This window comes from Moschus berezovskii, chromosome 20, assembly GCF_049115385.1.
Source record: "Moschus berezovskii isolate FMDL1 chromosome 20, NW_MosBer_1.0, whole genome shotgun sequence".
NCBI lineage: Eukaryota > Metazoa > Chordata > Mammalia > Artiodactyla > Moschidae > Moschus > Moschus berezovskii.
In genome coordinates this window covers 52,535,754-52,551,104 of record NC_142479.1, presented here as the reverse complement: position 1 = coordinate 52,551,104, position 15,351 = coordinate 52,535,754, and the positions used below count along the sequence as shown (strand labels likewise).

The 15,351-nt window shown below is 55.8% G+C and overlaps 1 protein-coding gene across 1 annotated transcript; it reads right to left on the bottom strand.

Annotated features, from left to right (window-relative positions):
• Nucleotides 1-1,240: 1,240 nt before the first annotated feature.
• Nucleotides 1,241-14,905, bottom strand: RAPGEFL1 (Rap guanine nucleotide exchange factor like 1). Its single transcript, XM_055407797.2, has 15 exons — nucleotides 14,018-14,905; nucleotides 11,243-11,321; nucleotides 10,208-10,343; nucleotides 9,884-9,981; nucleotides 8,146-8,258; nucleotides 7,762-7,929; nucleotides 6,926-7,023; nucleotides 6,703-6,825; nucleotides 6,014-6,192; nucleotides 5,824-5,914; nucleotides 5,203-5,253; nucleotides 4,768-4,855; nucleotides 3,889-3,953; nucleotides 3,511-3,565; nucleotides 1,241-3,263 (listed from the first exon to the last, which is right to left on the bottom strand). Exons 1-15 carry the CDS (start codon nucleotides 14,535-14,537, stop codon nucleotides 3,139-3,141), a joined length of 1,989 nt encoding a protein of 662 aa, XP_055263772.1. The 5' UTR covers nucleotides 14,538-14,905; the 3' UTR covers nucleotides 1,241-3,138.
• Between the last annotated feature and the right edge of the window lie 446 nt (nucleotides 14,906-15,351).

Here is a 15,351-nt window from a genome sequence, read left to right as displayed (position 1 = left end):
TGCTAAGTTGCTTCAGTTGTGGACTCTTAGTGATGACCTATGGACTGTAGTCAGCCAGGCTCCTCTGTTCACACAATTCTCCAGGCAAGAGTACTGGAGTGGGTTGCCATGCCCTCCTCCAGGGCATCTTCCTGACCCAGGGATCGGACCCACATCTCATTTGTCTCCTGCATTCACAGGCAGGTTCTTTACCACTAGTGCAACCTGGGAAGCCCTTAAGTTTAGCCATACGTTGTCTGATTTAGGTTTGTAAAAAAAACACCCTGGTTGCAGTATGGGGAACTAACTGGTGGGGTTAGAAGCGGGTTGGAGAGAAGAAGCTGAGAGCCCAGGTAGGAGGCTAGTGCAAGCATCCAGGGAGGACATGAAAGTGGTCTGGACTGGTGGTGATGGAGAAGTGGACCGATCAGGATTTGGTTTTGGTTGTTTTGTTTTGTTTTTTGTTTTTGGCAAGGCATGTGGAATCTCAGTTGCCTGACCAGACACTGAACCCATGTACCCTGCGTTGGAAGTGCAGAGTCTCAACCACTGGACCACGAGGGAAGTCCCGAATGTGTTCTGCAATTGAAGCTGCCGGACCAGGCAGATGAGATGAGTGAGGGAAGAGGGAAAGAGGCATCATCAAGAGTGGAGCCCTAGCTTCTTGCCTCAAAAATTTGGGTGGGTGAGAAGACTCTTTTCTGAGATGCAGGAGACTGAGAGAATAACTGATGCAGGAGGGAAGGTCAAGGGCTCACATGCGACGGAGTGCGCAATGTTTCCTGGAGGTCAGGCTCCTGTTAGAGCCGAACACTAAGCTCTAGTTGCCCCACATCTTAGTATAACTGGTAGACACTGGTTGCGTGCAGAGTGCATCCATCTGGGTAGCAGCAGAGAATGTGCACGCTGTCTGCAATGGACAGATTTGGGTTAGGGGCCCTGTTCTGCCACCTCACTCACCCTGTAACTTGGACACTTTGCTGGGACTGTCCAGCTTCCACCCTCCACCTCACAATGTTAGAATTAACCAAGATCGCATATCCATGGCACGCCTGGAACACGGAAGAGGTAAAACATTCATTCTTGCAAGTCCCAGGCACTAGGTGGCGTGGCTCCCGAGGCTAGCATCTCTTCCTCTCTCCCATGATTTTCAAAGTCACTCCAGAACAGCCCAGCCCAGAGTCCTGAGAGATGGATTCCCTCTCTCCCGCTCTGGCCCTTCCCCAGCCTCAAAGAAACAGAATGGAGAGCAGCAGGAGGGTCGATTCATAGACTTTTATCGGCTTTGACTCCAGCAGGTTTCTGCAATGACAACCAAGCCTGTACAGCACACACGGTTCACTCTGGTAGAGCTGTGGGGCATGGGAAGGGGTCTGGGAGGCCCATTGGAGGCAGCAGGGCAGGGGTCAAGGCCAGAGGTGGGCAGCAGCCGAGACTGGACCAGGGGGGCCCCAGAGTTTGGTGAGGACTGTGAGCGCTGGAGTGACAAGGCTGCTGAGAGGTGTCGGGAGGAAGGGTGGCTGCAGGGAGAGGAGCGCACATCAGCAGTAGAAGGGAAGAGAGGTCACTGTCTCTAGGGATGGAGGAGGTGGGACACAGCGCCTGTGGACGTGGTGGGGGTGGGGAGTCTATAGACATATTTTTGCAGCAGGAACAAGACAGACCGCGGTATAAAAGGGACTGTACAACATAATCTATGATACACTGTTTACATATGATACAAGGCTCTTTCCCTCTGTGAGTTTTAAAAAATAAATGTACAATTTCCGAGCTTTTGGTAAAAAATATATACACTCTCAGAACAGGAGCAGCAGCTGCTTTGGCTGGGGCTGCTGCTGCCTCTTCGGAAGGGAAAGAGGTGGTGCCAGAAAGGAGGGTGAGGCTGCGCCAGAAAACCTCACCCCGTAGCTGCCGGGAGTCTTGCACCCTCAGCCCTGGAGGCCCCTGATGGGAGAGGGAGGGGAGACTGAGAGGTAAGAGAGGCATCGCCAGGGCCCAGTTTCGCTTTTCCAGTCTCTGCCGTTCCCTGCCCCATGTTGGGGAGAAGGGGGGGTGGCTGTCTGCCCCAAGTACAGGGGTCCATCCCACCCAGCTCCGATGGGAAGGACCAAGGCGGGAGTCAAGACAGGGAGGAGGATGAGACCATGTGCTGGCATCCTTGCAGAAGAGCCAAAGGGAGATGATAACTCCCTTCTTAGCAGTGAGACACCCTAAAATCAGGAGAATGGGCAGAAATCAACCCTAACTCCTGCTATCATGTCTCACCCACTGCAATGTGAAGGGAGGATTCTGTAGGCAGCTTAGACCTGTGTTTCCCTGAGCATCTTTTACCCTCTCATCAGAGCCCACCCAGGGAACTTTAGGAGATCTGAGTAGGGGACTTGTAAGGGCTGATGGTAACCCTCCTGTCTGCTGCTGCTCCCTGCCCTCCGGAGCAGCTTCACCCACAAGCCTTGGTGTGCAGAGCAGCGGAGGAGCTGGGCAGGGAGTGGTGGGGGTGGGGAAAGCACCCCGTACTGTCCCGGGAGCAGAGTAGACATGGGTAGCACCAAACAGAAGGACCCCTCCCCAGTACACACAGCACCTTCCCTCAAATACCATATGCAGTGCTATTCCTTCAAAGGGACCACACGCGCACATGCAAACACACACACACACGCACACAGACAGACACAAGGGCGATATAATATCTGGGGGTGCATCTAGGGGTCCTAGCCCTCACCAGAAAGAAGTCAGGCAGAAGCCAGGCAGGTGGTGGAGAGGAAGGCTGCCAATCCCTCCCACAGCTCTGCTCTGTGAGATGAGATGGGGCCAGGGGTGGGCTTAGCCTTCCTGCCTGCTTGGGCAGAGGAGATGGGAAACTCCATCTCCGGAACAGACCTGGATGGGAGGGGCCAGAGAAGGAGCTCTCTGCCCACTGCTTCCCCTGGGAGGGCAGGAACCAGCAGAGGGTGGCTTGGGCTTGAAGGAGCATGGGGGAGAGGACTTCAGCAGGAAGAACAGGCTTATGAGTCCAGGGCTCAGTCCACCCAACTCCTTCCCGTGGGGCAGGAAGCGGCTCCAGAAGAAAGCTGTCAGATGTGGGCAGGGAATCGTACAAAGTGCTTGAGTGCCAGGTGCCCAAGGACCCTGGTGAGGGGCCGACCAGAACCTCAGTTCTCACTGACTGTTGGCCTCCAGCTTGTAGGAGAGCTCGAAGAGAAGGTTCTGGTTGTCGATGACCTGGAACTGGCGCACGTAGGCCTTGGTCTGCAGGTGATGTGGGGAGGCCTCCATATCAAGGCCTGGGGATGTGAGGACAGGGTGGTAGGTGGTCAGGGTACCCTTATTCCCCTGCACACAACCAGCCAGAGGGAAGGAAGGGTGTGGACTGGGATGGTTGGTGGGCAGGAGGGCCCCCGGGAAGGCCGAGGAGAGAATGGAGAAATGAGACGTTTAAGGAAATAAACACTGGAGTGCGGGAGTCTCCCAGAAACCTTCCTGCTCTGTCAAACCTCCACTGGTAACGCCCTCAAAACCCCGAGTACTCACAAAGGGGCCGGCTCCGGTATTTGCGGACTGTCCTCACTTTTTCGGCCACTGAATGCTGGGAGATGACAAGAACTGAGTCCCGAAAAGGGCCCAGAAAGGTGCTCCCCTCCCAAGGCTCCCCCTCCTCCGCTGGACCAAAGAAGGGGAGTGACGGGGGTCAGGTTAGGGAGAGGCAGAGTCGCCTCCGCCCCAAGCTGCCTGTCAGTTTTGCCACCATGGGCAGGTTGCCACAGTGACACCACCAGAGAGACAATCAGGAGTCTGCCGGGCAAGCTGGGCACCATGAGGAAAGGTGCGGTCTTCAGGGGTGTGTGTGCCAAGACCAGGGAAGGGTACCAGCCACCCACTCATGGGACTGGGGTTGGCAGTGTCACTCACCAGCTTCTCAATGTTCACCAAGCCATCTACCAGGGTCTTACTTCCCTCGTGCAGGAAAGTCAGGTCTAGGGATGGGGAGAGAAGCAAAGGGGTAAGAGGGATAGATCCACTTTTCCTGGAAGTGACCTGAGGAGACCTGTAAAAACGGTTCGCTGTTCACTTGACCCCAGAAAATCATGCAAATCAAGAGATTCAAATCTTTGTGTTCTTTAAGAATGCTTGTGAAACTGCCCAGGCCATTAAGGGGACTGCATATCCAAAAAGTCACCAAGTATCTGAAGGATGTCACTTTACAGAAGCAACATGTGCCATCCAGTTGTTACAGTGGTGGAGCTGGAAACCAAATAGTGGGGCTGGACTCAGGGTTGGTGGTCCAAAGAGTGCTGAATTTTTACTGCACATGCTCAAAAATACAGACAGTAATGCCGAACTTAAGGGCGGAGAGGTAGATTCCCTGATCACTGACCACATCCCAGTGAACAAAGCCCCCAAGATGCTGGCGGGTCTTACAGAGCTCATGGTCAGATCAACCCATACGTGAGCCCTCCCTGCCACATGGAGATGATCCTTACTGAAAAAGAACAGACTGTTCCTGAACCAGAGAGGAGGCTGCACAGAAGAAAAACACATCCCAGAAGAAACTGAAGAAATAAAAACTTATGGCTGGAGAACAGATCACACACACACACACACAAATGCAAATAAAAGTTAAAAGACAGGGAGAGGAGGTCCAAAGGGCCCTTCCCCTCCCTCAAACCACATTCAACCTGGGGGCTTCTCTCTACGTGGCCACACATAGAGCTGAATTGAGAGGGGATTGAGGGTTTGAACGGGGCATGGAACGTGTGGAGAGGAACATAGCTTGGAAGCGACTCTCACCTTTGAGGATCAGAGGCACGAAAGGAATCACAGGGGGTTTCATCTTGGAGATCACTTCCCGGTAGCTTTTGTGGTTTCTGCAGGGGTCCTAGGGTTCCACAGCAGAGGGAGAAAGTGACAAATAGGCCCAGTGTACCCTCAAGTTGTCCGCCTCCCCCTCCCCTAGCCCCTTCCCTACATATATCTCCAAATAGACAGGGGTGTACTTGGGTGTCTGAGTGGGGACTTCACTGCTGTATCCTCTTCTCTGGGGAAAACAAAGCCACAACCCTCCCAGCTTCCCTCCCAGCGTGGTGGGCAGGAGGAGGGGGATGGGGAGAGGGGCTCCCAGACACAAAAACCCTTGAAAGGGAAGCTTGAGGTGAAAGGCTTGCGGGCACTGAAAGTCTCTGGGGTGCCAGTCCAGTGGCAGATACAAGAGCCAAACCCACTCACTGTCAGGTTCTCAAATTTGCGGAACAAGTTCTTGAATTTCCCTGGCAGCTTCTGCAGGTTGAAGGAAGAAGATGTCAGATTCTGGAGCTCCTTGGGTTTCATGGGCCCTGCTGACTAATCCCCAGGTGTTAGAGGGGGAAAGGGCCAGAGTGCCTGGCAGGGGACTGGGAAGCCTAGCGGGTGGGAAAGCAGACCCAGCCTTGGGCTAGGTCTGGGGCGCTGGCAGCGGCCCAGAGGAATCTCTTCTGGCGAAGTGGAGGCCACTGCTGATGCCTGAGCCACGCACAAAACCTCCCTGGGTGCGGGCTGAAATCCCAGAGCCCATTCTGCGACCTGGGCCGGGCTGCCTGCCCCCCAACCTCCCCCACCCTGCAGTCAGGCGCGGATTCGCCTTCAGTGATCTGCACAGGTACCCGGCCCTTCAACCCTGTCCGGTGCCCCGGAGCTGTATTCGCCAGAAGAGGGCGCCTCCTTCCAATCCTCACAAAAGCTCCCCAGAGGCGCGCGGCCGTCCCGGGAGAGATCTCTGGGGTGAGCCCAGGGATGTCAAGACTGTACGTGGAGGCCAAGATCCCCGAGGTGGGCCGGCCCAGGTGGGAGGCGAGGAGGCGGTCACCTCACCTCCCAGGTGAGCCTCAGGCGGCTGACGGCGGCGTTGTCCAGCCCCATGACCACGGCGTAGAAGGACAGCAGATCCTGGTTCTGCTTGCAGCTGCGGGGGCGGGAGGCGGGGTCAGCGGGCGGGGAGGTAGGGTCAGCGAGCGGCGAGCTGGAGGCCAGGGCCTCCCCCTCCGCGGCCGGCCGCACTCACATGGCCGCGATCTTGATGAACTTCTTGAGCAGCTGAGCGCGCTTGCCCGGAGCCTCGCAGAGCAGCACCTCGGTGGCCACCCAGTGGGTAACCTCGCTGCAGCGCTGCAGTAGCAGCTCGAGGTTGGCCGTCTCCCGGCGGCCGCGCTCCCCGTGGAACACGTAGTCCACGAACTCCAGCTGCAGCCGCGGCGGCGGAGGGGCCGCCAGGGCGTGGGATGGAGGCGGGGGGCGGGGAGATGACAGTGGGAGGCGGGGAGCCAGGACAGGCAGGAGGGCGGGGGCGAGAGGGGTGGAAAATAGAAAAAGCGGGGACAGGACGGGATGCAACGGTGGGGAGGGGAAACAACCAACATTAATAATACTCTACCATCTACCGAAAGCTTACACGCTGCCAGGCGCTTGAACCATCTGATCGACATTGCTGTCGCTGCCTTTTCTTTAATACTGAATAGTTTACAAATACTAACTGTGGATCAGGTTCTGTATAAGCGCCACTTGGATCCTGAACCACCCTGACGGGGGGCAGGGGATGGTCCTCTCTGCTTTTTTTTTTCCCCAGATACGGGGAAAAAGCTTAGAGAGGTTCTGGCGGCATATTGCCCCAGGGCATGCTGCAAGGGCAGAACTTTCAGCCCAGAGCGCTGCCTCTCTGCAGGCCCCCAACCCAGCTGCAGCCTCAGTCCCCACCTCGTGCACACAGCGGAACAGCTCCCAGTGGAAGGCGGTAAGGTGGTTGGCCACGTCCTCAGGCTCCCCGCGATGGATCTCCGTGTCTCCAGGGGAGACCTGGATCTCCTCAGGAAGAGGCACCTGGTGGGGCAGGCAGGGGCACAGGGGCTGGGCTTGTGAATTTCTGCCCCAGCCCCTCTCAGCCTCCACTACCAGCCAAGGCTTATGAAGGAGTTCTTACCAGTGCCTCAAAGCTGTCTCGGGTGCAAGCAAACAGGTGGCTGTTGATGCCCAGTGTGGTGAAGACACAGTCTTCAGTTGGCTGGAGAAGGACCTTCTCTGCAGGAGAATGAGCTGCTTTGCCTCAGCATCAACCCCTGCACCCTCGAATCCCCCAGCCACTGCCCCATCCCGACGCTCCCAACCCTGCACAGATGTACTCTAGACTAAAGGACTTGTCATCACCAGCCTATGCTGTATTTAAACGACAGTTTTCAAAAAATGAATTGTCTTGCATTTACAACCTCCTTTTGACTCCCAACATTCTTTTTAGCTCTTCTCTTATTCTATCATCCCAGTGACACTGAGAAAACAGGACTTTTTTTTTTTTTTTCTGTCTTAGAGGAAAATAAGGCTATAACTACACTGCAGGGATTTTTGCCTTCCTACTGGGATTGGAGGCCCATCCTGTGTCTTTGATCTCAAAAATGTAGCATCCTTAGATGCTTGAGGAGATTAGAGGACCAGATCCCTAGGTGAGTAAGAGGCAAGTACCCAGAGCAGCATCCAAGTGTCCTGGACCAGTGTGTCCCCAACTTTAATGTGCATAGATATCACCTGGGGATCTTATTAAAACACACATTCTGACTCTGCAGGTCTGGGGTGGGGGCTGAGATACTTTTTAGCAAGCTCCCAGGTGATGCTCCTGTGGCTGGTCCTAGGACCACACTTAAGAGTAGCAGCCAGTGCCTAGAATTCAGCTGTTACTTCGGCCCTAGGGCATTGGGCTTGTGAGTTTCTCTCCTTGTCCCACCACTCCCCCTCCCGTCTCCCAGCCCAGCTCTTTCTGACCCTCACCTCCTGAGGAGGCCACAGCAACCAGGATGAGGGAATCCTCACGCCCTGCAGGCTCCTCTGAGTACTGCAACTTCTCCGTCACAGAGCCCAGAATGTCCTGCACAGATGCTGAGAGGCGGCTGCGTATGGTCACGTAAGAGTGATCAGGCATGTAGACCCGGCAGAAGACTAGATAGAGACCGGAAGGTGGCTTTTCACCAGTGGGCAGAATGGCAGCATCAGCACAGCCCCCTCCTGACCACCTCTGTCCCCCATCCCACTGCAATCTTAAATGGGTTGGCCTCTGAAAAAGATGTTGTGGAAAGGACTGGTTCTGAGACAGAAGGAAACCCCACAGAGGGCGCCCACAATCTGGAGACCCCTCAGAGCCCCCAGAACACTCACTCTCATCGGAACCCCGGAAAGCCACACGGGTCTGCAGACAGGAGTCTATCCGACGGAAGTGGCGGAAGAGTGGCTTCACCTGCTTGCTGGGCGGCTGGCTCTCCTCCGTGATCCTGGTGTGGACACCGCTGGGCATCAGAGAGCCTGGCCAGGCATCTTGCATGCCAGGCAGGCAGCATCAAACAGGGATGTCAGAACCGGGTCAAGGATGCCCCAGCATCAGGTTCAGAGAGTGGTGAAGGAGGTCAGAAGACAGGACCATGGCCAGCACGGGACAGCTGTCCAAATGACTGAATCAAATGCCACCTCCTCCCTGAATTCTTTATCCACCCCACCCACCAGCAGAGGTCACCTTTTTGTCTCAATGGCTGTAGGACATTGGGCTAATATGTGTTTACCTTCATGTCTTATCTCTTCTACAAGATTGAGAGCTGACTGAATTTTATTTTCAACCTCCAGGCCTAGCATGCTGCCTGGTACATGGTAGGTGTAGGTCATCAGCTATTTGCTGAATTTTACCGACAAAAACTTCACAGTCTGGGAGGGAGACAGACTTGCGTACAGCTACTTCTCACACCAGACAGGAGGTGTTAGATGATATAATAAAGGCACAAGAAGAGTTTTGTTGGTACAGGGAGGGAGGAGGGGACAGCTACTGTCAAAAGATGCTTTCACTGAAAAGATGGCATTTGACCTGGACCTTGAAGGACAACAGGAAGAGAAGCAGGTGGGAGGAAGCACTCTGGGGTGGACCGTGTAAGTGATAGCAGGAAGTTGAGAACACACAGGTGTTCATGGAATTGGTGGGTGTATAGGGAGTGTCATGGCTAAGGGGGGATGTGGGAGATGTGAAGGGAAGGATCAGCAGAAGGCAGACCAGGACGGGCTAGGATGCTGTGGGGGGGGGGCATGGATATTTTGGGAACAGAAGCACAAGGTTGTCAAGTTTGCAAGATCTCTCTGGCATCAGTATAAGAAAGACACAAAACCATAAGCTAAAGCCCTGGATCGGAGGCTGCAGCCATAATCCAGGTGAGAGATACTGAAGTCTAAATGAGGGTTGTGACGGTGGGATGGAGAAACTGAAAGGGCTGAAAAGATGGACAGATGGACACAGTGGTGTCTTGAAGTCAGCTCACAATGGCTCGTGAAGGCAGACTGTTAAATTTGGAGAAATTTGCTAACTGGTTTTAAACACAGCCATTAAAAAATTAATTATAATAGATAATTGTATATAAACATATATGTTTTATAAACTTATAGCCAAATTATTATAACACAAGAAAAGTCATTTCCTAATTGTTTCACTACATTCTTCCCTGTGCTCTTCAGGTTATTCACGTCTGTTGGATCTGTATGGTGAAGACACTACACAATGATCTGCTACTGCACATCTCTTCCCAACTTCACATTCAACAACATCACCTTGGGAGCTTGAACTCAACCATGGTGAGGGAATGTACACCATGGGAGTCAGCAAAAGCTACAAGTCAGGGCTCTTTTTCCTGAAGTGCTGGCTGTTCAATATTTATCAGTACACCACTGGACTGACAAATAAGTGGATGGGAGAATGGACCCCCCAAAATGACTGGAGATAATGCTTTGTGCTCCTCTCCAGTAAGAGAAAGGGACTGAAATCAAGGCATCTTGGAGTCCAAAGGCCAGAGGCACCCAGCCCTCTAATTGAGGAACAAGGGGGACTTCTTTCCCAGCCCTTCCCCGAGCCCATTCCCCTCACTTTAGCTCCACTGTTTCCACAAGCTGGTGCAGCCTCAGTGTGTCCTCTCGGAGGTCCTGGTAAAGGGACTCATCCTTCATAATCAGCAGGTACAGGTCCTGCAGAGACAAGGAGAAGGAAGGTGAGGGCAAGGGTCTCATCCCAGCATCACCCTCTGCAAAGGCAAGGCAGGGCCTCCATGCCTTCAAGCACAGAAGAACCCTCTAAGCTAGGACTTGCTGGCCTCTTTTCTTCCAGGTACCCAGCTTGAGAAGTATGGCTCCTTCACGAGGGCCCCTTCAAGAGCAAACAGCCTGGTCACCCACCTTCTCATCCCAGGCCCACCTTGATGATGCGGCCAGCCCCCTCTTCCTCCTGCAGCAGTCCCTGGTAGGTGTCCAAGAAATGAAGGAGCATGGCTAGACAGGCCTGCTTCCTGCCCAGCCCCTCGGGGCCTTCCATGCCTCCTGCCCAAACAAAGCTGACCCCTAAGTTAAGAAAAAGCCCTGTCTGGCAGACTTGAGGACACTGGGAAGGGATATGGGAGGCAAGCCATCCCTAAAAATTCTCTAGGTTTGGGGCCAGAGAGAAAGGGGCTCTGAAGTTCCCTGGAACCAAGACCCATGCCCCAGCCCAGGTTTTTGCCAGAGTTGGTAGGGATGGCGCCCACTCGACCACATGCAGCTCTTGCCTGTTTGAATTTCACTTGAAGAAATTCACTAGAAGTTACTCTGCCTGAACCCATCCAACCCCTGATCAGCCCACAGCCCAGAGCTCACAGCAGGCTGATAAAGGCCGATGGTGCTAACCACAAACCTGGCCATCTCTCCATGTAAGGCCTGGTGTTTCAAAGAGAACCTATGATATTCTACTCACTGGCCTGCCATTTACAATTAGGTCCTAGAATAACTCGGTGAGAGGCCCTATGAATAGCCCAGTCTGCGACTTGTCTCTAGTGACCCTATGAAAGCACAGCCATGACCTGATGTTTACATCAGACCCTGTAATAACTCGCCAGGCAACCGGATGTTTAGAGCAATAATTCAGTGGGGAGAGAGGCACTCTTAATAGAATAATAACACCTTACATCTATACAGGGCTCTGCAGTCTCCAAGCAGTCCTATCTCTGCTGCCAGAATGGTCTCCACAGCAGCCCCAGGAGCAGGTACCGTTTAGCCCGGTTTTACAGAAGGGGAAACTGAGACCCCAGGAGGTCAGGTGATCTGCCCGGGGTCACACAGTTGGTGAGTGAAGAACCGGGGATTGAAATCCAGGTGTGTTTTCTTGGGAAGAGCTTAGCCCCTCACATCCCATGGCATGTGGGATGCAGGGAATGGCTCCCTCTTGACCTCCCCTTTCGCAAGCTCCACAAAAGGATATTATTGGTGCAGCTCCTGCAGAAATTTCTCCGTGGGAAGGAAAAGCGAATGAGTGAGGACGATGTCATCCAGCAGGGTATCTGTAAGAGCAGTCGCCACCACTGATGTCAGGAGGGCACTTCCAGGACCTGGTTGGACGCTCACCACGCCCCCTCTCTTGCCTCAAGGGAAAATTCTCTTTAGCCAGGCTGGAGCCTCAGCCACCTGCCCAGTCATGCTCTGTACATGCCCCACCATACACACACACACACACACACACACACACACACACACACACACACACGAAGTTTCTGGGCAGCCGCTGCGGGGGTGAGGTTGGCAGCTGCCGAGGCAGCTGGAGGGAAGGAGGGGGCGCCCTCTGATGGCCACGCCCACTTCTCTCCAGTGTGCGTGGGTAGCGGGTCACTTAATACGCCAAGCTTGAGATCTGTCCGGGGGGCGGGGAGGAAAGAGAGGTAGCTCCTAGAAGTGTCTCTAGGCCAAGTGAACTTCTAAGCACAGAGGTAGGGTCAGCGGCGGCGTGTGTTTGTGTGTGTTTATGTGTGTGTATGTCCCTCCTCCCCTCCCCACTCCCTACCTAAGAGTTTTCAGTTCCAACTAGGCAGGTGAGAACCAGCCCCATTAAAAGGGAGAGGGACGGCTCCCATCTCTTTGATCCCAAAGCCTTTAAATAGAAAGCTTGTGTCCTCCAGCTGCCCAGGGATGGAAGAGTTAATGATGCAAGGGTGGAGGGGAGTGGCTCCTCACACCACCCTTTCTCCCTCCACACCCCCATCTGGGCCTGGCTCAGCCAGTCAGCCAGGTACAAGGTCGCCCTGACTTGCAGCCAGCCCTGGGGTGGGGCAGGGCAGCCTGGCACACACAGACAGGCAGGGCACAGGGAGGGAGCCAGGTGTCCTCATCAGAACAGGTTAGGGCCAGGTCCCCAGGTACTGCCCCAAGGCTTCTGATGGCCCTTGGGTCACCATCCCCTGGCCTCCAATTCTAGCTATGAAAGTGGAGCACGTGAATCAACATGAGATCCTCAACTTCAATGATTTCATTTCACAAATGAGAAACCAAGGCCCAGAGCTGAGAGGAACTTGCCTGGAGCTGGAGTAAGAACCCTGACTCCTGAGTTTCTGTTCTTTTCTTACTGTGCTTGAGGCAAACAGAGTGTGAGAGTGAAGTACAGTGGGCAGCAGGGGGCTACTTTGGCTTGTTTGGGGTAGCTTTTGTAAGTCTCCTCTGCCCACACACCCTGGGAGGGAACTGAGATAACTTAAGAATATTGGTATTAGTTATATTGGAGAATATCAGAGTGGCAGGTTAAGCTTGATTCTCATCTATTCTGGGACTGCTTTGGGGTTCCCAAAGACTCTGCCCAGTCTTTAAAGTGAGTCAGAGAGCCCCCCAGCCCTGATCCACAGCCCCAGGGATGGGGATGAGGACTAGGGATGTCCCCAAACCTTCCCTCTACTCTTTATCTCACAGGAAAGATAAACAGAGCAAAGGAAGAGAGCCATGGGGCAGAGTGGGGGAAATGGTGCCATAGGGGCTACAGTTTGGTGTCTGTCTCTTCCTAGGCAGGCTCTGGTCCAATGCACAGCCTCCCCAGGGAATGTGTCATAGAGACACAGTGTGTGTGGTGTAGGCGGGAAGTTATGGTTAAGAGAGCTGTGTGTGTCTGACATTTTTCTAATTAAATCCAAAAGGTGTCAGCTCCCCAGGGCAACTGCAACCTGAGCCAAGGAGAGTACCTGGGTCTTGAGAAAAATCTAGGGGAGTGGAGCCCCATTCCGCACACCAGGGTTAGGGCTCCCTGCAAAGGTCTGGGAGCAATGCGTGAAACCCCCATCTGTAGGCCCTCAGCCTGGGCTCCCAATCCTCAGACCCCACTGGGTGTTAGTGAAATGCTGGCAACTAGCCCTGAAGACCCTTGGATCTTTTACTTCAGCCGCTAACCAGCAATCTGGGGCCTCAGTTTCCTCAAAATCTCCTTAGCAGGGGTGCTGGTGGGGAGTGGCAAAATAGCTTCATCATTTAGGGAATAAGCCTCTCAGGGTGTGGTTATTTTTAAAGAGGCCCTGTGCTAAGGCCTGTCACCGGAAGGGCAGGAGGTGGAGAGGTTCGGACCCCCCCTGGATGCTGCAGGGCCTGAGGTCTGCCCAGCCACCAGACACCTTCTGAATCCGCCCCCAACTAGAATGCCTCCCTCCACACGTGCCATCACCACTCCCCCCAAGCTGCTAGGGACAATGCATCCCTTTGCCAGAGCCTAAAGGCAGCTTGGGCCGCTGTGTGCCTGTCTGGCGTTGCCCCGCCAAGTGGACCAGCCCTCTGCTCTGGGCCTTCTAAAGAGAACCCGGGACTCCTAGAAGGTCTTTTGGGGCTTGGCCACCTCTAGAGGGCTGCACTGACTGGTCTGGGCAGCTTCCATCTTAGTGTGTCAAGCTCTAATTCTCAGCCACAGAAGGAGGTAGTCAACACCCGGGACCCATAGGGTCTGGATGAAATGCCCAGGGGAGAAGAAGGGAGGCTCAATGAGGAAAAGGGGTTCAGCTTCTTCTCCAGGCGTGGGTGAGGCTGCTACGCAGAGGAAGGTGGCACTGCCACTTCTCTGCTGCAGAAACCTCTGTCCCGCCCATAGGCCCCTACCCCACTTCAACTGACCACTCAACCCCACACCGAGGCTCCCGCACGGCGCCACCCTCACCGTCCAAGGGCAAGCAAGAGGACCCGGGTGGGGGAGGGGGCAAACCCTACTCCGGGATGGATGAGCCAGCCCACTCCTTACCTGAAGCGGCGCTGTCCCTGGTGGCCCCTCCGGCCAGCCGCTCCAGAACCCAGTTCAGAAGATGCTCCGGCCGCTCGGGGGCGCCCAGAGGGGCCCAGGGTGGAGGAGTCAGAGGCTCGCCGGGGGACAGCTCGTCTGAGGAGTACGAGGAAGGGGAGCGCAGGGGTCCCCCTCCCCCGAGCGGCCCGGGCCCTGGGACATCCTCCAGCTGCAGCCAACAGGGCCCCCCGCTGCCGAGCTCTTCCGCGACCCCCGCCGGCTCTCCTCCGTCCTCCTCTGGGGGCGGCTCCAGCCCCGGCTCGGCGGGGGGCTCCCGGAGGAAAGCTGGGAGCAGCAGGCGAGACACGCTCTGACGCCGCTGCAGCGGCCGCGGTCCCCCGGCTGGACCGCCGCCCCCGCCAGGTCCCCCACCCCCTCCAGGCCCGCCGCAGCTCCCCGGACCCCCGCCGGGACCTCCCGCCACCGTTCGCCCCGCCAGCTGCGACGTCTGCTTCTTCAGAAATTTCTCCAGCGGCTTCATACCCCCCCCGCCCCTCTCCTCGGGGCCGCCGGGGGACCCAGGTGTCCCAGGCACGGGCGGGGGGGGCAGGGACACGATGCTCAGAGCCGGAGGGGCAGAGCTGAGGGCCGTGCCAGGCTCCGGACTGGGGGCCAGAGGTGCCCGAGGCTCGCTGGCCGGAGACCAGTGGCCAGTGGCCGGGGGAGGTGCCTGAGAGAAGGAGTGCCGGCTCTCAGTGGCCCCCCATGCCGGCTGCAGCGCACGCGGCCCGAAGGGTGGGCAGGCTGCGGGGCCGGTGCCCAAAGGCTCTGCGCTCCTGGGCCGGGCTGCGGCGGCAGAGGCAGCGGGCGGAGCGCAAGGCTGTGAGGACGCGGCGGCGGCGGCGGCTGCGCTCCTGGCCGGGGGGAAGGTGGCAGAACTGAGACCGCGCCCCCTCCTCCAGTCCCCGCCCAGTCCCCGCCCCTACCCTTCATGGGCCCGCCCACCTGGGCCGCGCGCGGCTTGAACTTGGGCGCTGGGGCTGACCGTGAGGGAAACAGTAAGGGGCTGAATGGGACTGGGTTCGGAGTAGACGCAGACATTAAAGGCAAGGGTGAGGGAGTCATTTACCAGTGGAGAGGGAGCTTCCTGGCTCGAGGCTTACGAGGACTCTTGGTATCACTGCAAAAAATCCAGCTGCACACCTTGATGGACCTGCCTGTATTCAAGTGAGGCCTACAAAGATTGCCGATTGGGTGTCCATCACCCCGGTCTCGACTGTGCCCTGTGTTGCCAAACTCAGTGGAGTATGTGGTCTTTATCTTCCTTCTGTAAAAAGGGCTGGGTAGGCCTTGAG

Coding starts and splice junctions, on each gene's coding strand:
- RAPGEFL1 (XM_055407797.2), bottom strand. CDS start 14,537: ATGAAGCCGCTGGAGAAATTTCTGAAGAAGCAGACGTCGCAGCTGGCG. Junction 7,930..8,145: donor TTTCCGGGGTTCCGATGAGA/GTGAGTGTTCTG, acceptor GTCTCTATCTAG/TCTTCTGCCGGGTCTACATG. Junction 6,826..6,925: donor GAGACAGCTTTGAGGCACTG/GTAAGAACTCCT, acceptor CTGCCCCACCAG/GTGCCTCTTCCTGAGGAGAT.